Source organism: Ranitomeya variabilis, chromosome 7 (genome assembly GCF_051348905.1).
Source record: "Ranitomeya variabilis isolate aRanVar5 chromosome 7, aRanVar5.hap1, whole genome shotgun sequence".
Taxonomy (NCBI): Eukaryota; Metazoa; Chordata; class Amphibia; order Anura; family Dendrobatidae; genus Ranitomeya; species Ranitomeya variabilis.
This window is the reverse complement of record NC_135238.1, coordinates 159,216,634-159,243,325: the sequence shown is the minus strand read 5'-3', so window position 1 is coordinate 159,243,325 and position 26,692 is coordinate 159,216,634. Positions and strand designations below refer to the sequence as shown.

Here is a 26,692-nt window from a genome sequence, read left to right as displayed (position 1 = left end):
TCCTTGCTCAGGGGTGACCCTCAAGATTGGGCCTTCTCATTGCCAGCAGGGGATCCTGCGTTACGCGATGTGGATGCGTTTTTTCTGGCCTTGGGCTTGCTTTATGAGGAACCTCATTTGGAACTTCAGGCAGAAAAAACTTTGATGGCACTATCTCAGGGGCAAGACGAAGCTGAAGTTTTCTGCCAAAAATTCCGTAAATGGTCTGTGCTTACTCAGTGGAATGAGTGCGCCTTGGCGGCAACTTTCAGAGAAGGTCTCTCTGATGCCGTTAAGGATGTTATGGTGGGGTTCCCTGTGCCTGCAGGTCTGAATGAGTCCATGACAATGGCTATTCAGATTGATAGGCGTCTGCGGGAGCGCAAACCGGTGCACCATCTGGCGGTGTCTATGGAAAAGACGCCAGAAAGTATGCAGTGTGATAGAATTCTGTCCAGGAGCGAGCGACAGAATTTTAGACGGAAGAATGGATTGTGTTTCTATTGTGGGGATTCTACTCATGTTATATCAGCATGCTCTAGGCGTACAAAGAAGCTTGATAAGTCTGTTTCCATTGGCACCATTCAGTCTAAGTTTATTTTGTCTGTAACCCTGATTTGCTCTTTGTCATCCATTGCCACGGACGCCTATGTTGACTCTGGCGCCGCTCTGAGTCTTATGGATTGGTCCTTTGCCAATCGTTGTGGTTTTGATTTAGAGCCTTTGGAGACTCTTATTCCTCTGAAGGGGATTGACTCCACCCCATTGGCTAATAATAAACCACAATACTGGACACAAGTAACCATGCGTATCAATCCGGATCACCAGGAGATTATTCGTTTCCTGGTGCTGTATAATTTACATGACGATTTGGTACTGGGATTGCCATGGTTGCAGTCTCACAACCCAGTCTTGGACTGGAGAGCAATGTCTGTGTTGAGCTGGGGATGTAAGGGTATTCATGGGGACTTACCTTTGGTTTCTATTTCGTCGTCCATTCCCTCTGAAGTCCCTGAGTTCCTCTCTGATTATCAAGATGTCTTTGACGAACCCAAGCTTGGGTCGTTACCTCCGCACCGTGAGTGCGATTGTGCCATAGATTTGATACCGGGTTGTAAATATCCCAAGGGTCGTTTGTTTAATCTGTCTGTGCCGGAACATGCTGCTATGCGGGAATATATAAAGGAGTCTTTGGAAAAGGGACATATTCGTCCATCTTCTTCTCCCTTGGGAGCTGGGTTTTTCTTTGTCTCAAAAAAAGACGGCTCTTTGAGACCATGTATTGATTATCGGCTTCTGAATAAGATCACTGTTAAGTATCAATACCCATTGCCATTGCTTACTGATTTGTTTGCTCGTATAGAGGGTGCTAAGTGGTTCTCTAAAATTGATCTTCGTGGGGCGTATAATTTGGTGCGGATCAGGCAGGGGGATGAGTGGAAGACCGCATTTAATACGCCAGAGGGCCACTTTGAGTATTTGGTCATGCCTTTTGGTCTTTCTAATGCCCCTTCAGTTTTCCAGTCTTTTATGCATGATATTTTCCGCGATTTTCTGGATAAATTTATGATAATATATCTGGATGATATTCTGATTTTTTCTGATGACTGGGACTCTCATGTCCAGCAGGTCAGGAGAGTTTTTCAGGTTCTGCGGTCTAATTCTTTATGTGTGAAGGGGTCTAAGTGCGTTTTTGGGGTCCAGAAAATTTCCTTTTTGGGGTATATTTTTTCTCCCTCTTCCATTGAGATGGATCCCGTCAAGGTGCAAGCTATTTGTGACTGGACTCAGCCCTCCTCTCTTAAGGGTCTTCAGAGATTTTTGGGCTTTGCCAACTTTTACCGCCGATTTATTGCTGGTTTTTCGGATGTCGTTAAACCACTGACTGATTTGACCAGACAAGGCGCTGATGTTGCTAATTGGTCCCCTCATGCTGTAGAGGCCTTTCAGGAGCTTAAGCGCCGTTTTGCCTCTGCCCCTGTGTTGCGTCAGCCTGATGTGAATCTGCCTTTTCAGGTTGAGGTTGACGCTTCGGAGATCGGAGCTGGGGCAGTGTTGTCGCAGAAAGGTTCCGACTGCTCCGTCATTAGGCCTTGTGCCTTCTTTTCTCGCAAATTTTCGCCCGCAGAGCGGAATTATGATGTTGGGAATCGGGAGCTTTTGGCCATGAAGTGGGCGTTTGAGGAGTGGCGCCATTGGCTCGAGGGGGCTAGGCATCAGGTGGTGGTATTGACTGACCACAAAAATTTGATTTATCTTGAGACTGCCAGACGCCTGAATCCTAGACAGGCGCGCTGGTCTTTGTTTTTTTCTCGCTTTAATTTTGTGGTGTCATACCTACCGGGTTCTAAGAATGTTAAGGCAGATGCCCTTTCTAGGAGTTTTGACCCGGACTCTCCTGGTAATTCTGAACCCACAGGTATCCTTAGGGAGGGAGTAATTTTGTCGGCCGTTTCTCCTGATCTGCGGCGGTCCTTGCAAGAGTTTCAGGCGGATAGACCGGATCGTTGTCCGCCTGATAGACTGTTTGTTCCGGATGATTGGACCAGCAGAGTCATCTCTGAGGTACATTCTTCTGCATTGGCAGGTCATCCCGGAATTTTTGGTACCAGGGATTTGGTGGCAAGATCCTTCTGGTGGCCTTCCCTGTCACGAGATGTGCGAGTCTTTGTGCAGTCATGTGACGTTTGTGCTCGGGCCAAGTCTTGTAGTTCTCGGGCTAGCGGACTGCTGTTGCCCTTGCCTATTCCTAAGAGGCCTTGGACACACATCTCGATGGATTTTATTTCAGATCTGCCTGTTTCCCAGAAGATGTCTGTCATCTGGGTGGTCTGTGACCGTTTCTCTAAAATGGTCCATTTGGTTCCTCTGCCCAAGTTGCCTTCTTCTTCTGAGTTGGTTCCTCTGTTTTTTCAGAATGTTGTCCGATTGCACGGTATTCCTGAGAATATTGTTTCTGACAGAGGTACCCAATTTGTGTCTAGATTTTGGCGGGCATTCTGTGCTAGGATGGGCATAGATTTGTCTTTTTCATCTGCTTTTCACCCTCAGACTAATGGCCAGACCGAGCGGACTAATCAGACCCTGGAGACATATCTGAGGTGTTTTGTCTCTGCTGACCAGGATGATTGGGTTGCTTTTTTGCCATTGGCAGAGTTCGCCCTCAATAATCGGGCCAGCTCTTCCACCTTGATGTCCCCGTTTTTCTGTAATTCGGGGTTTCACCCTCGATTTTCCTCCGGTCAGGTGGAATCCTCGGATTGTCCTGGAGTGGATGCGGTGGTGGAGAGATTGCATCACATCTGGGGGCAGGTTATGGACAATTTGAAGTTGTCCCAGGAGAAGACTCAGCGTTTTGCCAACCGTCATCGTCGTGTTGGTTCTCGGCTTTGTGTTGGAGATTTGGTGTGGTTGTCTTCTCGTTTTGTCCCTATGAGGGTCTCTTCTCCTAAGTTTAAACCTCGGTTCATCGGCCCTTATAGAATATTGGAGATTCTTAATCCTGTTTCTTTCCGTTTGGACCTCCCTGCGTCCTTTTCCATTCATAACGTTTTTCATCGGTCGTTATTGCGCAGGTATGAGGTACCTGTGGTACCTTCAGTTGAGCCTCCTGCTCCGGTGTTGGTTGAGGGTGAGTTGGAGTACGTTGTGGAGAAAATTTTGGACTCTCGTGTTTCCAGACGGAGACTCCAGTATCTGGTCAACTGGAAGGGTTACGGCCAGGAGGATAATTCTTGGGTCAATGCATCTGATGTTCATGCTTCTGATCTTGTTCGTGCCTTCCATAGGGCTCATCCTGGTCGCCCTGGTGGATCTGGTGAGGGTTCGGTGCCCCCTCCTTGAGGGGGGGGTACTGTTGTGAATTTGGATTCTGGGCTCCCCCGGTGGCCGCTTGTGGAATTGGACTTGTCATCCTCTTTCCTGTTTCACCTGGTTCCATCAGTAGTGGGTGTCGCTATTTAAGCTCATTTCTCTGGTGGTTTCTTGCCGGTCAACAATGTTATCTGATGCCTCTCAGTGCTTGTTCCTGCTTCTAGACTACTACTAGATAAGTTGGACTTTTGTCCATGTTTTGTTTTGCCTATTTGTTCCAGTTCACAGCTGAAGTTTTGTTACTGTGTCTGGAAAGCTCTCGTTGATCAGGGATTGCTACTCTGGCGTTATGAGTTAATGCCAGAGTTTAAGGTAATCTCTGGATGGTGTTTTGTTAGTGTTTTTCTGCTGACCATGAAAGTATACTATCTGTCTTCTGCTATCTAGTAAGCGGACCTCAAATTTGCTAAGACTATTTTCCTGCTGCGTTTGTTGTTTCATCTGAACTCACCGTCATTATATGTGGGGGGCTACTGTCTTCTTTGGAATATTTCTCTAGAGGTGAGCCAGGTCTTATATTTCCCTCTGCTAGCTATTTAGGTCTTAGGCCAGAGCTGGGCATCTAGCGATAAATAGGAAATGCTACCTGGCTATTTCTAGTTGCGCGGCAGGCTTAGTTCATGGTCAGTATAGTTCCATCTTCCGAGAGCTTGTCCCTCTATAGGCTTGCTATGATCTCTGCCTGCAGAGATCATGACAGGAGAGCAAACTTTCGGTCATTACATGTCTCACACTGGTAATGCTCCCTTTCATTTTTAATAAGCTCTGGGGACAGATTATCAGGGAGATCTATGTCCGGCCCTTAGATCTTAACAGTTAATTTACATATTAAGAGAAATGTGGATTTCTCTGGACTAAGGCATTGGATTGCCGATATCAAAGTATGAATTTACTCAATGATACAATCTCAGAAATTGGCGACACACACTAATTTTTATTTTTACAAACTTAGCATGGTCCGAATCATACTTACCAGTAAAATCATTTTGTCAAGACATATTTACTGCACAATATATGCTGTGAAAACAAAACCCCCAAAAATCAGAGTCAGAATTGTGGGGGGGGGGGGGGGGGGGGTTTATTGCAGTTTAGTCACATTAAATTTTTTCCCGTTTTTAAATTTGTTACAACTAATGTTGTCAATCAAAACTACAACTCATCCCACAAAAAAAACAAGTTAATCTACTATTGCTATGGGAATAGAAAAAAAAAACGATGGCTTTTGGAAGAAGGGCAGGGAATAACGAAATGCAAAAAAACTGGAAAATTGCGCAACCAGGAAGGGGGTAATGAAAAAGCTAAAATAGTTATGCTCCAATCCCGCCCATGATTTATGTAATTTAATTAGCGTTTTCTATTCAGAGACATGTGTGCTGTTTGATGGCTGACAAATCTGCATTAAATATACGGTACATTAAAATAAAAGGTGCAGAAAGTGTTAGATATTAATTACCGTAAAACAAAAAAATCTCCTAGACGATAATTACTATCCCGTATCCTATATCATGCTTCTGGAGTAGATCAGGAATAGAACCAAGAGACTATTGAGTGCATTGCTGCAGCTTTACCAAGGCTTTGTCTCCATTGCCCAAACTTTGCGAATTGTGCTATGGCCGGCTGTGATAAATATATGCTTACTATTGCATGACACACTGGAGCGCTGTCTTTCATCTGTGGATATAGTTGTCGTAATATGTGTTATAATAATCCTAATTTATGACAGTCTTAATCCAAATCTATTTAAAGTATAGGATGACATCTGTAAAAAATGCTCGGGTTGTGATAGGATATATGTCTAGTGCTATATGTAGAAATATCACATTTCTTGCTTAGCTATAGCTGCGTATTGTAAATGCTAGAAGTATTTATTAATTTCACAGCACATAGGATTTTTTTAATGGTACACTTATTTTCAGTAAGGTGACGTATTTATATTTTTACTAAAATTAATGAAAAAGGGATGTATCACCAGATTTCACAACACAAACTGCATACACTATAAAATTAAGCTTTTATACCCGATGACACTGATTTGCTTACTTTAAATATAGATTTCAAAATAACTATATTCCTGAGATTAAATTATGCATTTTATGAGTTCAGCTATAGAATGAGAGAGCCTATAAGTCTAAGTCTATTCAGTTTCTGGCCACCCAGGTGGACTGACAGTTGCAGCTTGCAGTGAACAGTGAGAGAGCTTAGCGAGGAGGAGGGACACTGAGGAGCTGTCAGTTAGGTCAGGTGGGCGGAGAATGAGGCAAACTTTCATAAAGGATTCTAAAGGCATGGATTGTCAAGCCAAATACAGAGTAATTATTGGTAGCTAGCTCTGATTTCATCAGTTTAATCTCTTAAATGATGCTGTCAAGCAAGAGAGCAGCATTTAACAGCATTCAACATAGTGGCTGTCACTTCTGAATTTGTTTGGCACCCCACATAAAGCGATCACGAAGAACCGCTTTCTGAAAGCCCCCATTACTGGGCTTTGTAGGCGATCGTCAACTTTATACTTTGGCATGACAGTCAAGTGATTGCAGGTTCACGTCCCTTAAAGAGATTAAAAGTCTAAAAAATATATAAATAAAAAGAAAACAATATAAAAATATAGAAGTTTTAAGGTAATCTGTCAGCAAGTTTTTGATATATAATCTGACAGCAGCATGATTTAGGAACAGAAACCCTGATTCCAGCGATGTATCGCTTTGTTTACTGAGTGTAGCAGTCATAATAGAGTCACAGTTTTCTCTGCTGCAGATCTAGCAGAGCTCAGTTGTTGAGCAGTGTGTAACCCCTCTCATAACCATAGCTCTCTGTGTACAATGTGTAGTGACTGGAGCTGCTAATCAGTGCTGGGGTCATAGTTGGACTAGCAGGCACGAGGACAAATGTTGTTTAGTGATGATCTCTAGTTGATAAAATACTGATTGTATTGAAACAGCCCAGAAAGTGACACATCACTGTTATCAGGGTCTCTTCTCCTAGAATATGGTGCTCTCATCTTACATAACAAAATGATCGTGACAAATTCCCTTTAAATCTGCCCTTTCTACTCAAATGTTAATAGCAAAACGTAAAAAATAAAAAAGATTAACATATTTGGTATTGCTGCAAGCGTTATTGCCCAAACTAACACAACATAAAAGTATTTATCCCATATAGTAAACACTAAAACAGGAAAAAAATCTAGAATTTTTTTTATTTCTGGTAATCACAATTCTCCCTCTAAAAATGCAATAAAAAGTGATCGAAATGTTGCATGTACCCCAAAATGGTATCAATTAAAACGTCAGCACAATGTGAATAAAACAAGATTTCATACAGGTACATCGATACTAAAAACTTACGGGGCTCAGAAAATGGTGACACAATTCAATTGTTTTCTGAAATTTTTTGAACGCTAAAATATATTAATAAAACCTTATAAGTTTGGTACAACTGAAATCTTACTGACCTGAGTTATCTTGTTTTCAGGTCATTTGAATTGCACAATGAACGCCCTAAAAAAAACCCATAAAACAATAGCGGAATTGTGGGTTTTCTTTCACTATTTCACAGCACTTGGAATCTCTTTCTTCTTTTTTAGGGCATAATATGACAAAATTATTGATGTCACTCAAACCTACAATTTGTCCTCTCCAAAAAAAGAGTATGTTGACAGAAAAATAAAATAGTTATATGCCTCTTGGAAGTCAATAAGGGTTAACCCCTCAATGACCGCTGATACGCATTAAAGGGGCCTTAATCCCTCATAATCAATTGCGACAGCGGTATTTATGTTGTTTCAAGGGGTCACAAGACCCCCTTAGTAACCATCGGACCCCCTGCAGTGCGCCCAAATAGTAGTATTCCCCACATTTTGGGGTATCCACGTACTCAGCAGAAATTGTGTTCAAACCTTTTTATTGGGGAGTTTTAACATTTTCTGAAAGGAAAGGGTAGACCAGGAGGGGAGGGGAGAAGGGTTGGGATTTGAAGAAGGAAAAAGAAAATTGGCCCCTATACAATAGGGGAAACAGGCACACATACAGTACTTGGTAACGTAATCAAAAATACAAACAAAATTAGTTTGGTATGACTTCTCATAAAAGAGCAGTGAAAGCTAGATTATTTCAGCTCTGGCTCACTGACAATGCGATGTAGCCTATAATCGTTACCTAAAAAAGTTGAGTAAAATGTAAAAACATAGATAATGTTACACATAATTCACAAGAGTTAGCATCCAAATACAAGAAGCTATAATATATACTGTAAAATATTTAGTAGAAGCTTAGTAAGCCAACTCGAAAGTTGGCCTAATAAAAGACAAAAAAAAAAGTGGAAAACAAGGTTTGGGCCGAGTAAAGAAAAGGATACAACTATGTTTTCACAAAAATGATACTATCAAATCAATATCAAAGGCTATAACGGTTTACCAAAGAGATACAAAATTTTATAAGAAGGCCTGTTGAGTCTGGGTCATCAAAGATAACCCTCTGACCCGGTGGGCAAAAAAAGATGGTTCTATTAAATGCTAAAATATAGAATATCTGTATAAAAAAGAAAAAGAAAAAATGTCCGGAATTCTTAACGAAGTTTTGTATTAAATTGAGGAATTGGGACTAGGCGAAGACCCGGAGAAGTCCACACCCGCAAAGTTCAGGAAGACCATTGCTTCAGCTGAGGAAGAGAAAATGTTCCATTTCGATGCGTAATAAAACCTCAGATTTGAGTAATGATGCCAATTATACCGGATTCCAGCTTGTTGCAATCTTTGAGTAGATTGTTGGAACGACCTACGTTTTTGCAAAGTATCCTTGCATAAGTCTTTATAAAAGGCTAAATGGCCATAGCAGGGGCGTAGCTAGGGTTTCAACTTAGGGGGGGCGAAACATCTGAGTGGGCCCCTAACCAGCTAACCCTGATTACAGCTACGGTTGCGCACTCTTATTGTGAATATAGGGGAACCTCAGAATATGACCCTACTGTTATTGAAAATAAATCTATATACAAAAACGAACATTGACTTTACCGCCATATTGGACCATATGCACAATAATAATGTCCCCTAAGTTCCCCCATGTACTGCTCCATTATACACAGTATCGTGAGCTTAAAGCTTCCCTATACACAGTCTAAGGCCCCCACAGCTCCCCTATACACAGTATGATGGTTCTATAACTCCCCTATACACAGTATGATGTTCTCACTGCTCCCCTATAGATAGTATGAGCCCAAAGCTCCCTTATACAGAGTATAATGCTGACAGAACGCCACTATAGAAAGTATAATGCCCCCCAGAGCCCCCTATATACAGTGTAATGGGCCAACAGCTCCCATATGCACAATATGCCTTCACAGTTTCCTATACACAGTATGATGTCCCTCACTGTTCCCCTGTACACAGTATGATGAGCCCACAGCTTCCTTATACACAGTATGATGGACTCACAGCTCCCTTATACACAGTATGATGGACTCACAGCTCCCTTATACAGTATGATGTGCCTGCAGCTCTTTTATACACAGTAGGATGGGCCCACAGCTCCCTTATACACAGTATGATGGGCCCGCAGCTCCCTTATACACAGTATGATGGGCCCACAGCTCCCTTATACACAGTATGATGGGCCCGCAGCTCCCGTATACACAGTATGATTGGCTCGCAGCTCCCTTATACACAGTATGATGGGCCCACAGCTCCCTTATACACAGTATGATGGACTCACAGCTCCCTTATACACAGTATGATGGGCCCGCAGCTCCCTTATACACAGTATGATGGGCCCGCAGCTCCCTTATACACAGTATGATGGGCCCGCAGCTCCCTTATACACAGTATGATGGGCCCGCAGCTCCCTTATACACAGTATGATGGGCCCGCAGATCCCTTATACACAGTATGATGGGCCCGCAGCTCCCTTATACACAGTATGATGGGCCCGCAGCTCCCGTATACACAGTATGATGGGCCCGCAGCTCCCGTATACACAGTATGATGGGCCCGCAGCTCCCGTATACACAGTATGATGGGCCCACAGCTCTCTTATACACAGTATGATGGGCCCGCAGCTCCCTTATACACAGTATGATGGGCCCGCAGCTCCCTTATACACAGTATGATGGACACACAGCTCCCTTATACACAGTGTGATGGGCCTGCAGATCCCTTATACACAGTGTGATGGGCCCGCAGCTCCCTTATACACAGTATGATGGGCCCGCAGCTCCCGTATACACAGTATGATTGGCCCGCAGCTCCCTTATACACAGTATGATGGGCCCATAGCTCCCTTATACACAGTATGATGGGCCCGCAGCTCCCTTATACACAGTATGATGGGCCCGCAGCTCCCATATACACAGTATGATGGGCCCGCAGCTCCCCTATACACAGTATGATGGGCCCGCAGCTCCCTTATACACAGTATGATGGGCCCGCAGCTCCCTTATACACAGTATGATGGACTCACAACTTCCTTATACACAGTATGATGGGCTCGCAGCTTCCTTATCACAATATGATGGGCCAGCAGCTCCCTTATACACAGTATGATGGACACACAGCTCCCTTATACACAGTGTGATGGGCCTGCAGCTCCCGTACAAACAGTATGATGGACTTACAGCTCCCTTATACATAGTATGATTGGCCCGCAGCTCCCTTATACACAGTATGATGGGCCCGCAGCTCCCTGTCATGATTTGGATGCCCCGGTCATTTACTCATCCTCTGGCGTATTCACTATTTTGTGGCACTGCTCAAACTTGTGAGCGCAGCTTCTGACAGGCCAGAAGTTAGAAGCTATGTCACAGGCGCTCAATGTAAGACCATGAGGCTATGTGCACTTGTTGAGGATTTGTGTGGATTTACCGTGGATTTCCTGTGTTTTTTGTGCAGATTTCACCTGCGGAATCCTATACAGGAGCAGGTGTAAAACGCTGCGGAATCTTCAAAAAGAATTGACATGCTACGGAAAATACAACGCATCGTTTCCGCGCAGTATTTTCCGCACCATGTGCACTGCGGATTTCATTTTCCATAGGTTTACATGGTACTGTAAACCAGATGGAAAACTGCTGCAAATCCGCAGCGGCCAATCCGCACCGTGTGCACAGAGCCTGAGAGTGAGAACGAGGCCAGAACGAGGCTCTCATAGACTCACATTGATTAGTGACCTCTGCGCTGCTCCAGGAAATACTGGAACCGTGGACAGGCCACAAACTGCAGGAGACGGAGCCGAGCGGAGACTAAAACAGATGAAGACGCCAGAAGGTGAGTATCAGACAGGGGGCAGGGGACGCGGATTTTCAGCACCGCTCCAGCAGTGAAATAAAAAATAATACTGGAGCGGTGCTGTAAATGTGATGCAGCTCTTGGTTACTGTATGCGGCTCCTTATACTAATAATCATAAAAGGCCCAGGTGGTCCGTATCAAAAGCCCCCGACCCCCCCATCTCCAGCCTCCCCACACAGCAAATATTATGTGATGGAGTACATATAATATCAGAACTAAACATTATAATATTCAGCCCCCAGTGACCTGTCCCCCTCCCCCACTTCAGCCCCAATGCCCCCATCATCTCACATCCACCCCTCAGTGCCCTGTCCCCCCTCACCCACCTTCTGCCCTCACAATACCCCACGGTCTCACAGTGGCATACCTGAATTGAATAAACATAATAAGTTCCATCCCACTTACTGATAAAGTTTGCAGTTGCACTGCAGGCAGGACCAGGAAGTGAAATGCATGGTGTGGGCACTAGGACCCAGCGTGCCTGAGCCAATCCCAGCCTGCACAGAGTGAATGCTGCAACCAGGAAAAGCTTCATGATCAGGTCAGACACAGGCGAAACCATTCACTGCAGGGGGGAGACTGCAGTCGGCCCTGTGCTAATAGCAGCGTGCACGCAGAGTCTCCATCAGACGGGAGCAGACATTATACTGCTCTGCTCCTATGCTGTGTCTCATCACAGAAGTGGCCCTGGCTCCCGGTGGGCCCCTTGATGTGACAGGGCCCGGGGCGACGGCCCCCTCTGCCCCCCCAGTAGCTACGCTACTGGGCCATAGGGAGAAGAGACGAATTTTGGTTCTTTTGTTACGTTAAGCAGTGAGTCTCTCAGCCAGTTGGGATAGAAAGAAACAACCACATCTGCCGCTATGTTCGGCAGTAAAGTAGATGGTCTGCGGATTCTGAAGATTTTGTGAATCATATTTCTACCTTGAGTTTCAGGGAAAAGATGGAGAATCATAGAGGAGACATAATCTCCCAGTTGCGCTTTTTTAATTGATTCTGGAATCCCACGAATTTTTAAATTGTTTTTCCTTTTAAAGTTCTCAAAATTAGCTAGTTCAGTCCTAAATGCAACCACTTCAGTTTCTAAATAATCCAGTGAGTCCGAGCCCCCGGAGACGCCCTCTACATCACTTTTAACACCCCGATGAGACTTTTGAGGGACCGGTCCTTTTTGAGTGAATAGAGATTTATTGGGAGTTTTTTTTATATCAGAGTGTGGGGTAGCACTGATCTGTGAGAAAGTGTCTTTGAAGAGATTTTTAATAAATTTTTCAGAGGTTTGAGCCCCTTTTAAACTCATAGAGGTTAGGAGGGCTTTAGATAAACTGACCAAAAAGCTCTCAGAAGGTTGTTCATCAGAGGCTAAAATGTTATCTAATAATGAGTGATCAGAAGCCTCAGAGCACGACTGTTCCTGTTCTGAATCGCTGGAATTTGAGTCCTTTGATAATCTGCTTGAGCATTTTGAGTCCTCGGTGTCACTAAACTCCTCGGAAGGAATATTTGAGTAGGTAGTATCCTCAAAGACAGCTTCACTGATGGAGTTAATATCCTCTTGGTCAGAGTAAACTGAAGAATCTTCATAGCATTCTTCACCTTTTGACATGATAGGCAGGAGAGAGACTGATGGAGATGTAACAATATTGTCGCTTGTTTCTGATTTCCTATCCGTGTCTCTGCAATCTTTAGGTGAATGGTCATATTTCTCTCTAACATCCAGCTTAACCCTCTCCACAAAGTATGAGATGCACGAATCAGTCCACGCCTCAGACCACTTTTCAATTAGCTTTGGCGTATCACCTGCTGGAAGGGGTTTACCCCCACTCAAAGAGGATTCTTTATTTAAATGGAGGATATCATTGGTGGTATCAGGCTGTGTTCCCAGCTCTGTAGATATAGACTCTGCTTTAATGAGGGTGGGTAGCAGTGTTTTATGAGACCCAAACTCCTGCACATTATATTTTCCATTGAACTCCCTGGCTGTGGCAGATGTTGTTAAATCCTCTGTCACATTAATCTGCCACTTGCCCTGTGTCCCAGCTCCTCCACCCCTCTCGCTCCGTTGTACCTCACAGCTTTCTTCGTCAGCCCGATCAGCTGACATCCAGGACACACCCCTTTCTTCCTTCACCGGGATGAACTCCGGCGCGTCATGCCTGAGGCTGCTGTAAGTAGTTCCGGGCGCCGGGGAGATCCCTCTGCCCCTCTGTAAGCTCCGGTCCCGCCGACACTCACCGGCTCCTGACTGCTGCATCCGGGTGGACTGCGGCTCCTCTGCAGTCCGCCGGCTCTCCCTACTCACTCCTTTCAGAGCCGCAGCTGCTGCAGGAGGAAGCGCTCCTCTCCCAGGTGTGCATGAAGATTCGGCTTTAGTGTCCATCCGCCGATTCCTCACAATGTGCTGCTCCACTGCCATCCTGTCTCTCATTGTAATTCCTGTGATTGTCCCCAAACTTGCGATTTTCTTGCTTGTAGGTTGCTGTATCTTCTTGTGGGTCTTCTTAGGTTGCGACTTCGATCTCTGCTCCTCCAGTTGCTGGATGAAATTCTGTCTGTTAGGTGTAGGACTACTTTGCCTTTGTCCCGAGGGAAGCCGTCCTCCATTAGATATCAGCTGTTGCTTTTTCACTCCCGTTAAGGGAGATATCTTCCTTGTGCCAGCGTTTTTCTTAGAGGGTCCCATTCCTGCTATGATCCGGCAAGGATTAAAGGCAGATATTCTGTTTTTTAGTAAGCTTTAAGTAGCATTTATAGGGGAATTGGCAGGAGCTCCTAAGGAACACGTCTGCTCCTTTCCCCTGGCAAACCACGCCCCACACTCAGCAGAAATTGTACAACAAATTGTTGGGTCCATTTTCAACTGCTACCCTTGTGAAAATAAAAAAAAATGGGACTGAAAGTACATTTTTGTGGGTAAAATGTGATTTTTTATTTTTACAGCTCTATGTTACAAACTTCTGTGAAGCATCTGGGAGTTCAAGGCACTCACCACACATCTAGATACATCCCTTAAGGAGTTTAATTTCCAAAATGGGGTCACTTGTGGGGGTTTTATACTGTTTAGGCACATCAGGGGCTCTCCAAACACCAAATGGCGTCCGCTCTTAATTCCAGCCATTTTTGTGTTCAAAAAGTCAAACATTGCTCCTTCCCTTCCGAGACTTGCCGTTCACCCAAATAGTAGTTTTCTCCCACATATGGGGTATCAACGTACTAAGGAGAAATTGCACAACAAATTTTAGGATCGATTTTCTCATGTTACCCTTGTGAAAATAACAAATTTGGAGCTAAAATAAAATGTTTGGGAAGAAAAAGTTTAATGTTTATTTACCTCCTGTGAAGCACCGGAAGGGTTAATAAACTTCTTGAATGTGATTTTGAGTACTTTGACGAGTGCAATTTTTAGGATGGTGTCACTTTTGAGTATTTTCTGTCATATAGGCCCCCAAAATCACTTCAAATGTAATGTGGTCTCTAAAACAATGGTTTTCTAAATTTTGTTGGAAAAATTAGAAATTGCTGGTCAACTTTTAACCCTTCTAACTTTCTAACAGAACAGAATATGTTTAAAAAATGATGCAGATGTAAAGTAGACATGTGGGAAATGTTATTTATTAACTATTTTGTGAAATATAACTTTCTTATTTAAGAGAATAAGAATTAAATTTTGAAAATTGTAAAATTTTTGAATTTTTCCCAAATTTCCGATATTTTCACATAAGTCATATTGAACAAATTTAACCACTATTATGAAGTATAATGTGTCACTTAAAAACATTCTTAGAATCAGTGGGATCCATTGAAGCTTTCCCGACTTATTACCCCATAAAGTGGCACTGGTCAGAATTGTAAAATTTGGCCTGTTTATTAAGGTCAAAATTGGCTCGATCACTAAGAGAGCTGTCCCTTAAAAATAGGCACATCATAGTGTCCCTCTGCTGAGACCTCCAGTCATCGCCTGTTATCTGTAGGTCATCTTATCAGTAAAATCCCCATTAATATTAAACTAAAGTAGGCTTGGTCCGCACTCTAATGTGTATTGGTGCGCTAGCCAACCGATTATCAGAGGAGAAGTCGTTTGGTTATGTCTGGTTTCAGACTGCTGATCACTTTGTTCTCTCAGAGATAATCAACTGACATAGATGTCTCTTGGTGGCTTTTTCATAGAGAACACAGAAGCGCATGACTGAATGAGCGCTCCAGTGTAGGAGAGAGATGGTCAAGTTGGCTGTCGGGTGAATGATCGGCTGAAGTATTGTTCAGCTGACAACCATCTAATGTGATTGTGGGCACTTAAGTGCTCTGTTTTTTCTAAAACACTACTGCAGGGGAAAAAAAAGCATTACCCTGTGTTAGTTAAAATGAATGGGTTGTCTATGTAACGCAGGACAGGCAGGTCCTCCTGTGTTGGAGATGACTTTTAGAATACAATGTAGGAGACCATGGTCAAATTCTGCGCTGCTGAATCATGTAGTCCAAAGGTATTATTAAAAGTGGTCGTTCGTTATTCAACTCGTTTCTGAGTTGGTATTTCCTGATGAAGGAGGTCTTTGAAACTCAGAAACATGTTGAATAAAGACCACTTTTAATAATATCTTTGGACTACATGATTCAGCAGCGCAGAATTTGACCACGTTTTCCTACATTGTATTCTCAACGGCCTGTCCCTCGTGGATCCGTGGATCTGCGGCAGCGAATCTCTCCAATGCTTGTCTTAAGCTACGTCTGGTGAGTGCTTTTACCTTCATTGACTGCTTAATCTTGGATACAACCCTATTGGGCTATTTTCCTCCATTATTTTTCATAGGAGATGTCTTTTAGAGATTCCTTGTAACATTTTTCAACTAGGTTATAACTACAGATACCAATGCCAGAACTTTGCTGCCCTATTTGTAGGTTAATGTGGTCCATCATGCACTGTGGTGTCCATTGTTCAATGAATCTAGTACTGAATCGATGGTATAACTTAGGTATATGAAAATGTTTTTTATTTTTATTTTTTTTTAACTGGGTATGGCTTTTAAATATTGTCCAGTGGTAATTACAGTATATGATGCAAAGAAGATTCTGAAGCACAAATTAAAAATAAAATGGTTGTGGACGTGTAAATATTTCAGAAGTAATAGGGTGGGGTTGAGGGCATTTTTTTCTTCTCGAATCAAAAATTAGCAGTGGTAATTGATATACAGGAGACAATTATCACACTCCATATTTTCTGATGTAAAAGACCAATGTATAGCTTAGCAATGCAAGGAAGTATTTTATGTGCTTTGCTATTTTAGGCTTGGGACATATGTCTGAATAAAATATTCTCCTTTTCCTAGTTGAACGAGATAATCTAACAGATTACTGCGTACTGGGTCAACGACCAACACACCTATCGAATATAAACCAGTTGGCAAGCCTAGGAAAGAGCAATGAACAAGCTCCTCACAGCCCACTACATCACAGCACCCCGATAAGAAGTCAAGTACCAGCCCTGCAGCCAATAATGAGCCCTGGACTGTTGTCTCCTCAGCTCAGTCCTTCATTGGTACGGCAGCAAATAGCTATGGCACACTTAATAAACCAGCAGATAGCTGTCAGCAGACTTTTAGCTCATCAACATCCTCAAGCCATCAACCAGCAGTTTCTAAATCATCCACCAATTCCCAGACCTGTCAAACCAGTGGAAACCACCAACTCATCAGTAGAAGTGTCTCCAGACATCTACCAACAAGTCCGAGATGAGCTGAAAAGGGCAAGCGTGTCTCAAGCTGTTTTTGCAAGAGTGGCCTTCAATCGTACACAGGTAAATTTGACTATTTTACACCATATTATTAAACTCTACCCAGGAATGACTGTTATATGTAGTGGAAGACATGAATTCGTTCACCTAAATGAAGACATGCATATCCCCTATTTAACACCTGTACACTCAAAAATGTACATCCCATTAAAAACTTCCTAGATCTCAGTATTGCTCATTTACTTGAGCAGATCTGCATAGATGGAAATACCCAAGGGAAATCTCATTGCAAGATAAGATGAGACATTTTAGAAAATTCTAATGTAGGTCATAGGATGTGAAGTGCAATTCAAGAATTAGGAGAAATTTTAATCAAGCTTTTTGGTACATTTTTCATGATGTATTACTTTTCATGCTGATGGATGTACTGAAAAGTGTAGCACTGTATGGTATAGAAGCTCAATAATTAGACCATATGGATTAATCTTTTATGAGTACTTAGGCTAACATTAGAATAAGTCACATAGTCATCTTTTAAAATATGAATTTTAGCTGTTTTTACTTGACTATAATTAGGACCTCTGTATTTTGTTTGCATTTTTTAAGAAAATATACATGCTACAATAATGGCTTAGATTGATCTTTATACAAGTGCGCTATTGAGTGCACAGTTTCTCCCTTGCTTCCCGGTGCTCGGCTTCTCCAAGGAGCTGAGCAAAGTAGTAAATTACTGTAAAATAAGAAACCAGTACGGGTTGTCTGGTGGCACTAGCTTCCCTTGCCTGTTCACTAGGAAGCGATTTTCAAGCAAAAAATGCTAAATAGTACATCTTATCTTCGAAAAATTCAGAACCATATAATAATAGTAATGTTATTACAATTTATAAATCAATTTTAAGTGCAATTAGTTTTTAGTTTTTACCCAAATTACTAAATATTTATAAGTGCTGTTTATCCAAATCATTAACCAATTTAGGAAAATAAAAGATAAATAAAATGACTTACAGCCAGGATGATGAGGAGAAGGCAAAAGCAGAGTATAACATCTTTCTTTTCCAGCGTCTAAGTCGCTGCTTTTAGTGGACATGGCGGTCATGTGCCCCCTAGTATCTCAGCGCTGCTGTGTCTTAACAGTCCTACAACAGCTCTGCCAGCAACTAATGAAACAACATCTTGAGAGTAGTGTGCTAGATCTTTGACTAAAAGACCACATTCACACTGGATAAAAGTTGTACACACCCAGTGGGATTGGCCAACTATCGTATGTGATTTGAGTCCTTCTGACTCTCCCTTGACAGATAACGTCGGGGAGAGAAGACCTGTTGAATTTCCATGGCTAATCATTTTGTTCATGGAGGTGAGTCACTGCCAGAGGAATATGGCAGTGCTTGTCTCATAAAGAGCACAGTAGAAATTTTGTGGTTGGTAGACACATCTGTCTCGCCTAGGGATGGGTGACCCAAGTAGCAAAGTTCGGTTTCTGTACCCTACACCTACTGTTTGGGCACAGACACCGAATGTGGACTTCACCAGAAATTCTGTATTACTGTTCGAGTTCGGCCCCCTGAACACCGGGTGTTCCTTCCACTGTCATGTGCATGACCTTGCAGCAAACACTGCTTCTCATGGGCAGTAAAATCATTACCACCTGTCAGAGATCCGTGGCCTCCACACTGTCAAATGACAGCATGAGCTCACAGCTGTAATCGGAGGTAAAATGTTCACCTCTGGTCACTGGTGTCGGCTGATGGGATTACTGATCCCATCAGACTATGCCTGATCTGCTGCTGTTATTGACAGTGAGAGCAGGTGGCAGCTGATGGGAGTATTCATCAGCCAGCGCCTGTGCTCTAAATAAATAATTAAATAGAAAATCGGCGTGGGTTCACCTGTATTTTTGATAACTAGCCAGGCAAAACTCACACCTGGGGGCTGAAGCCCTCAGCTGTCAGCAAGACTGGTTATCAAGAATAGAAGAGTCCCCATACCGTTATTTTAAATTATTTAAATAAATAATTTAAAAAAATGGCATGGGGTCACCCCCATTTTTGACAAACTGCCTTGCTAAAGCAGACAGCTGGGGGCTGGTATTCTCAGGCTTGTAAAAAGCCATGGATATTGGCCCCCCAGCTTGAAAATAGCAGCCCGCAGCCACCCAGAAAAGGGGTTTATGTCACCTTTATATTGTCTGGTGACATCAAGCCCATGAATTAGTAATGGAAAGGCATCGATAAGACACCTATCCATTACTCATCCTATAGTTATATTGTAAATAATCACACAGCAAGTATAAAGTCCTTTAATTGAAAGAATGATACCGACTCCTATAATGATTCTAAATTAAACCATACTTACATCATTGCCCTTTCCATTGAAGCCCTCTTCTTCTATAATAAAATAAAAGCAAAAAACAACCATATCCCTCACTTGTCCATCGTTCTGTCACATGCTGTAATCCATGTCAGGAGGATAAACAGTTTTCAACCTGGACGGTGCCAAGATGTGAACATCCAGGCTCAGAACCACTGAGGAATAAGCTGCTGCGAGCTCTGCCTCAGTGAGCGGCAGTGACATCATCGAGGTTACCTCCAGTCGCTGAAGCTGCGTTCCCAGCCAGGCACCTGAAATGCGGTGACCTCTGTGATATCATTGCTCGTACATTGAGAAAAAGCCTCATGCTGCAGCTGTGAGTTCATCAGGAGAAATTTCTCACCGGGGACTGCAGTGAACTCTTTGAGCGCAGCACTGCACCGTGAGACATTTTTTCACTGTGCTAGCGGGGATCTCACTGAGGTCACAGCAGTTCAGGAGCCCAGCTGGGAACGCAGCATCAGTGACTGGCGGTAACCTTGATGATATCATTGCTAGTCAATGAGGCTGTGCTCATAGCAGCTCATTCCTAAGTTCTCAGTCTGGGCGATCGCATCTTGGCACCATTCAGGCTCAAAACTGATTATCCCCAGACATGGATTAAGGTGTTGGACAGAATGACAGGTGAGGGATATGGTTGTTGTTTATTTTTGCTTTATTACAGAAGACGGGGGCTTCAATGGAATGGGCGATGACGTGATTATGGCTTAATTTAGAATCAGTAAAAGAGTCTGTGTCATTCTTTAAATTAAAGGACTTTATACCTGCTGTGTTTATTTACCATACAACTGTAGTATTAGTAATGGATAGGTGTCTTATAGATGCCTCTCCATTACTAAGCAATGGCCTTCATCTCATCAGACAATACAAAGGTGACACCAACCCCACAAATATTACCCCACTTGCCATAGCAAAAGGGCAAGTGGGAAGAACAAATTGCCAGAATTGGCCCATCATATATATGTGCCTTTTATGGGCAGCTGGGGGCTGCTATTTTTAGGCTGGGGGAGCCAATGTCCATGGCCCCGTACCAGCCTGAGAATACCAGCCCTCAGCTGTCTCCTTTAGCTTGGCTGGTTATCAAAAATGAGCGGACCCCACAATGTTTTTATTAATTATTAATTTAAATAATTTAAAAAAATACGGCATGGGGACCCGTCTATCCTTGGTAACAATTCTTGCTAAAGCTTAGTTTTGCCTAGCTAATTATCAAAAATACAGTGGAAACCACACCATTTTTTAAAAATTATTTGTTTACAGCTCAGGCGCCGGCTGATGAATACTCTCATTAGCTGCCACCTGCACTCGCTGTTACTAGCGGCAGCAGGCGTAGGCTGATGGAAGCACTAGTCCCATCAGCCGACACCAGTTACTGGAGGTACACTTTTTACCTCCAATCACAGCTGAGGGTCACACTGTCATTTGACAGTGTGGGAACCGGGGCTGTCTGACTGCCTGTAATAATTTTATTGCCGATCAGAAGCAGTGTTTGCTGAGCTGTCATGCACACAACAGCGTAGCGAACACTGGATGTTCGGGCCACCCATTCAAGTGATTGGGGTCTGAGTTCAGATCCGGGTACTGTTCTGGTACCCGAACCTGAACTTTTTTATAACTGTTCGGCTGAACCCGCCGGACCCGAACATCCAGTGGTCCACCCATCTCTAGTCTCGACTGACAGCTATGTAATATGTATGTGTTCCTTAAAAAAAGTGTGAAAATGCTAGGGTCTGCATGTTTTGGTTCTGGCCACTATCCTATGCTGGTTTAATAGTTTCATAGTTTTAAAGGTTGAAGGTAGACATAAGCAATTGAGTTCAACCTACAGCCTAACATATTGATCAAGAACATGAGCAGATCAAGGAAGGCAAAAACTCCATGAGGGAAATGTTAATTGGGAAAAATTCCTTCCTGACTCCAAACATGGCAATCAGACTAGTTTCCTGGATCAACATCCCATCACAGAATCTAGTGCCCATAACCTTTAATATTATATTCATCAAGAAAGTCATCCAGACTCTGCTTGAATTTTTTTAGTGAATCGACCATTACAACATCATGTGGCAGAGAGTACCATAGTCTCACTGCACTTACAGCAAAGAATCACCATCAGTGATGATGATTAAACCTTTTTTTCCTCTAGATGTACTGGATACTCCTTGTCACCGTTACAAGCCTAAGTGTAAAAAGAAAGATCTGTACTGTCCCCTCCAAATTTTTGTAAATTTTAATAAGATCACCCCTAGCATTCAAATAATAATACGATGACTCCTAACATTTTCTTTCTGTGCTGCTAAGTGGGTAAGCACTTTCTGTGTGATGTCAGAGTTGCGATGTTTGCTTTTTTCCCCCTTGATGTCCTCTCCTCCCTTATTACAACATGAGCCGACTATGGCTGTTAAACGACTGCCGATTCGATATGAGCAATTGAATCGGCGTTCATTTACACAGGCCAACAACTTTCTATGCACACTGAAGGATAATTAATACAATTATTCTGTATAATAGAATTATATTGTTATCAGTAGCACATCACCTGTTAACACTGGATAATGTGCTGGCGTTAACCATGATTTTTAAGTCGGCTTAAAAATTATCGCCACGGATGAACAAGTATTTTGCTTTTTTGGTAAGTAGTTTCCAGTCTGTTTAAACAGTCTGATAATTGGTGAGTAAGGGTTCCTGTGAACACTTGGAGTTCTAACGAGCCTCATACAGAGTCTTTGCAACTCCTTCCTACTTTTGTTCTCTTCCATGTCTGATGTTTCCATATTTCGCTAGACAGTAGAGTTGAGCAACTTGATTTGTAACAAACTGAATCAGTTACAAGCCTCCTGACAAATTAGAATCCGCAATAATCCAAATTTTTGGATCTACGATTCGCTGGAGTCCAGCAAAATGGCTTTCTTTTGAGCACTGTGAAAGGGCTAAAATAAAAAAACATGCTCACTCACCTTTCCTTGTGCTGCCTCCATCACAGATCCCTAATTTTTCTTCTCCACTGTACTGCAGCCAGTCTAAGGCCTGTGATTTTATTTCACTTGGTCATGTGGGGTGGGTAATGCACATCACACTGTGTGTCATCCCCTGACGTGAACATGTGAAGCCAATTACAGAACTCAAAATTTTTTTTTACATTATTTTAAGTAAACTTGTTGACATAATTTCAATATAATTAGTATATTGCTTATACCAGTTACGCTGTACACACTCCATCGAAATGGCAACTACATTTACAAGACCACTCATAGTAAAATACTAATCACAATGCTCGACATAGTGTCAGACATGTGGCCTTACAATGTACTAAACTTTTAACAATTCATAAAAGTAGAAAGTTACAAAAGAGAAAATGATAATATAGGCTTTGTAACAATGGATGTATTCTTTTTTATTTTTGGGCAGGGGTTATACAAAGCTCATTAATATGGAGTCCTAAACTGGCAGCAGGTTTACTAGTTTTCTAGAGACAATCTCATGATGACAAAACAGTGATTTTATCAAAACTACAGCAAGCAGCCTAGTAGGTGACAAAGCACTGGAATCAGAGTATCTGTCTTTACATTCAAATTTTCTCTTCAGAGAGGAAGTAGTAATCCTAGAAGTCAATGTCAACCCTTTAACGAGCCTTGTCACATGACTTAGGATAATTGTGTTGCTCTCCTATTAAATGGCAAAAACCTGGTGACAGATTCCCTGTCAAATGTAATCTAAATAATTATTGCTTTCATAATTATTGGTCAATAAATTTGACTAGTTAATTGTAGGCTAACTGCCTTACCCAGAAATGCCGCAAGTGTGTTTTTTTTCATTTATTTTAGAACACGTAGTTGTATATGTTTCCATAATTCTAGATCAAGACACAATACATTAATTATATCACCACTTTCTATCTATCACCAATTTTATTTTATGTATTGAAATGCATGCATGTAATATTGGATAATGGTCATAATACAGTGATTTGCACAATGCGTGAGGTTATATTTGCTCCACATATGGCAAATTCATCAGACATATATCATAATGTTTACTCAGGTTGTTCTATTCTATACTGAATATCTCAACTGTATGGTCCAAAATCAATGTGAACAAAGCTCTATGCAAGCCCCCGAATCATAGCTTAACAGGCAAAGAAAGAACAGATTGAGAACATTTTTAACATTGTAGATTTGATATGCATATCAGTTGCTAATACTTAATAATGCTTTGACCAATTTTTGTTCGTTCCCCGGGCAGGAATAAAGGAATGTTCTTTAGATATAATTCATCATTTAGAGCTGCTGTCAATGCTCATGGCTGGTTAGACACATCATGAGGCCCCAAGTGTTCACAGTTTCTGTCTACACTTCAAAAGTGAACAATTCTTTTGCCAATGTTTTCACACAGTAGCCAAATCCAGTAAAAAACAAATTCAGGCCTGAATCCAGAGAGGATAAACTCCACCCTTATTGTAGAAGTCTGGTTCCCAGGAACTTAAATCCAGTGAATAGAACAGTCAGGTTGCCAGACAGAAGATGCTGGCTAAGAATCAGCGTTCTCCTCAGAAGGACACTTGTGTCTTCCATCCAATTCGCACTTGGCTCCATCCACTTGAAAATAGTCTGAATTCCAAGGAGTTGAAACTCATAAGGGTGATGTAAACTGATTAGTGATTGGTCAAAGTATAAAGATATCTATTAAAAATATAATATTTTATGCATTATTGTGCAGTAAAGGATAAAAGAGAAAATCAATATTTTTCAGTAAGAACTGGAGGAGAAATGGTAAATATACAAAAAATGAACTTTCCGAAAATGTTTATAAAAACATTCTATCATTCTTCATACAGGACCCCTACTGAGCTGACAGGCATGGCTTATCCTATGGAAATCTCTATTGTCAGAATACTGCATTAATAAGCTGGAGAAAGTGGAGAGCCCTTTTAGTTTTGACACTGGAAGAAAAAAGTAATTACACTAAGAATCCATGTAGAAGTTACACTACTAGAATTCTCAAGGAAGGTGTCAATCCTTTAATATTATTCTTAAAATGCTTAGTCATTTATCCTCTCTAACCATCAACCAATAAGCATGACTGCTAAAATGTGCTCAATTTGCTCTATAATGTCTACACCTAGATTTATTTCTATAAAGTCTGATTTTTAAAACAGCCAAATAGCCTAAAGCAAATCTGTCAGTAAGATCAGCCTCCCTAAACCACATATATGGGCATTCTGGTCTTTGAAATTTAAATCCATTGAAACCTTTATATCGTTTATTTATTCCCAAGAATTTAGCATTTTAATCCACATGTAAATTAAGTAACAGACATATATCTTATAAACACTAGTTCATTGTAGTTCTCTGCCTTCAGCTTAGCAACAATTCAGTCTGATCTTGGTATGGATATGCTACCTGGTAATTATACTGAAATAGTTATCACCAATGTCAGAATAGGTTATCAGTATCATATCAGTGGGAGACAACATCTGCCGCAATGGATCAGCTCTCAGCAGATTTGGCAATGGCCAGACCTAACAGTGTTTGGGCAGAACAGAACCACTTCCTACTCTATTTAGTAGCCACTGCAGACCAGATCCTACATATCTGATTTAGTTGACCTTAAGGGGCGGTATATGGCCGATTTGCGGTGGGCCAATACTGAGTTTTCTTTGCCCTGAAATTCCTCTTCTGAACAGGAGTCTGACTTCTGTGTGTTGTGCTGTGTAGTTCATTCTTTACTCATTTGTCATTCTGGAGTCCTTGTTACTTACCCATCCATGGAACCAGAACCGGCTACAGACAAGACAGGAGACCTTGGGTCCGGTTTAACTGGCTCAGCTTTGCTGTGCAATTACACGCGAGTGCATCATCATACAGGTTGACACAAAGTCCCTTTTTGGTGATGTTCCCTTTGTCCTAGTACTGTCAGTCCTTGTCTCAGTTCTGGCAGACTTGCCCTCGCCTTAACCTTCACTATTGGTACCAGGGACCTTCTATCGTGCAGTACAACTTCCCTGAGGCCCACTATCCTCCCCTTCCGCTGAGACCCGGCCGACATCTTCCTCTCAAGGGAACTAAAGACACGACACTCAATGCCTCTTCTGGGCCCTAGGCCCAAGACTGCTCTATCATCCTCACAAACCTTCAGATGTGTCCTCATACTGCATGGAGACTTGGCACTGACAGAACCTTGTCACTTCTGCTGCATCCACTGTCTGAGAACCTGTTAACACTGTAGTGTCTAGCCTTCCTCTGAACTCCACTGAGACACCTGACTCATAACTTGACTAGACTCCAAACTCTACTCCCTAGAAGCAGGAAATGCTTCCCCTATTAACTGATATAACCCCTCCCAACTAGTGGGCTAATTCCTTGTGTTAATTATATGCTACCCTGTGTGATGTAAACTATATCCCTATGCTTGTAATGGTTCCCGTAGTGGACCGACCTCTCCCCTTTCCGGGGACGGTCTTAAGGCAAAGCATCCAGGAGAACCAAGACACAAAATGGCCATAAGAATAAAATACAACACTCTTTATCAAATGTGCAGTCATAACAAATTCACATATAGCACTTATTTATATCAGCTGCTCTTGCTATGACACCTTCAGTTACCCCCCTGCAGACCTATCTTAAGAAGTAATAAAACACTTTACTGGGATTTTTCTGCTTGCATATAGCATTATGGTGTCAGCAACACATCCCCAGATTACTCAAAGCAATGTGCTACCGACAACGCTGATTTTTATGCCAGCATAAGTAGTTCATTTACCCAACAAAGAAGACTTTTTTTCATACATCTGTGGATCGGTGGCATGTTTAGGCTGTCCAATTTTCAGGAATGAGTGTTTTTATGAACGATCGTTCACCGATATCAGTCCTTTTAACATGGCCTTTAGCATGCGCTAAACATTTTGTGCTACCTAGACAATTCCTTTTAAAAATAAGTACTCCGAATTGTAAAATAAAAATAAGAGATACTTACCTCTTGCACTGGCACCATTCCAGTGAATTTGTTGCTGGATCTCCCTGGGTTTGCGTGACATTGTTATGTCAAGTGAGTCCTGCAGCTAATCAGCAGCTGCTACTGGAACCACATGGCATAACAATTTCACTAGTCCCAGGAGACCAAAAATGCATGAGTGCAGGAGGTAAGTAGGTATCTAATACTTTTATTTTACAAGGGTGAGCACCTAATTAAAGAGGGGTTGGCTAGCTAGTGGACAACCCCTTTAAATATAATATCAATTATATATATATATATATATATATATATATATATATATATATATATATATATATATATATTACACATAAAATACACATATTTGCTATTTGTTCAGTTAAGTTATATGAAAAAAAATTACCAAACCTTATTTTTTATCTCACAATATCCTAAGCTTTAGAAATAACAGTTAAAATGGTTGATTGACATGAGAATAAGGTTCCCATGAATCCACTTTTGTGACCACTGGAATATAAAA

The 26,692-nt window shown here is 42.1% G+C and overlaps 1 protein-coding gene across 3 annotated transcripts in view; it reads left to right on the top strand.

Moving 5' to 3' along the window:
• Window positions 1–26,692, top strand: part of SATB2 (SATB homeobox 2) — a 238,710-nt gene that overhangs the window by 119,291 nt on the left and 92,727 nt on the right. For all 3 annotated transcript variants that reach the window (XM_077272132.1, XM_077272134.1, XM_077272133.1), the window contains exon 7: window positions 16,451–16,917. In XM_077272132.1, coding sequence (XP_077128247.1) covers window positions 16,451–16,917 — 467 coding nt within the window. The remainder of the gene's footprint in view (window positions 1–16,450; window positions 16,918–26,692) is intronic.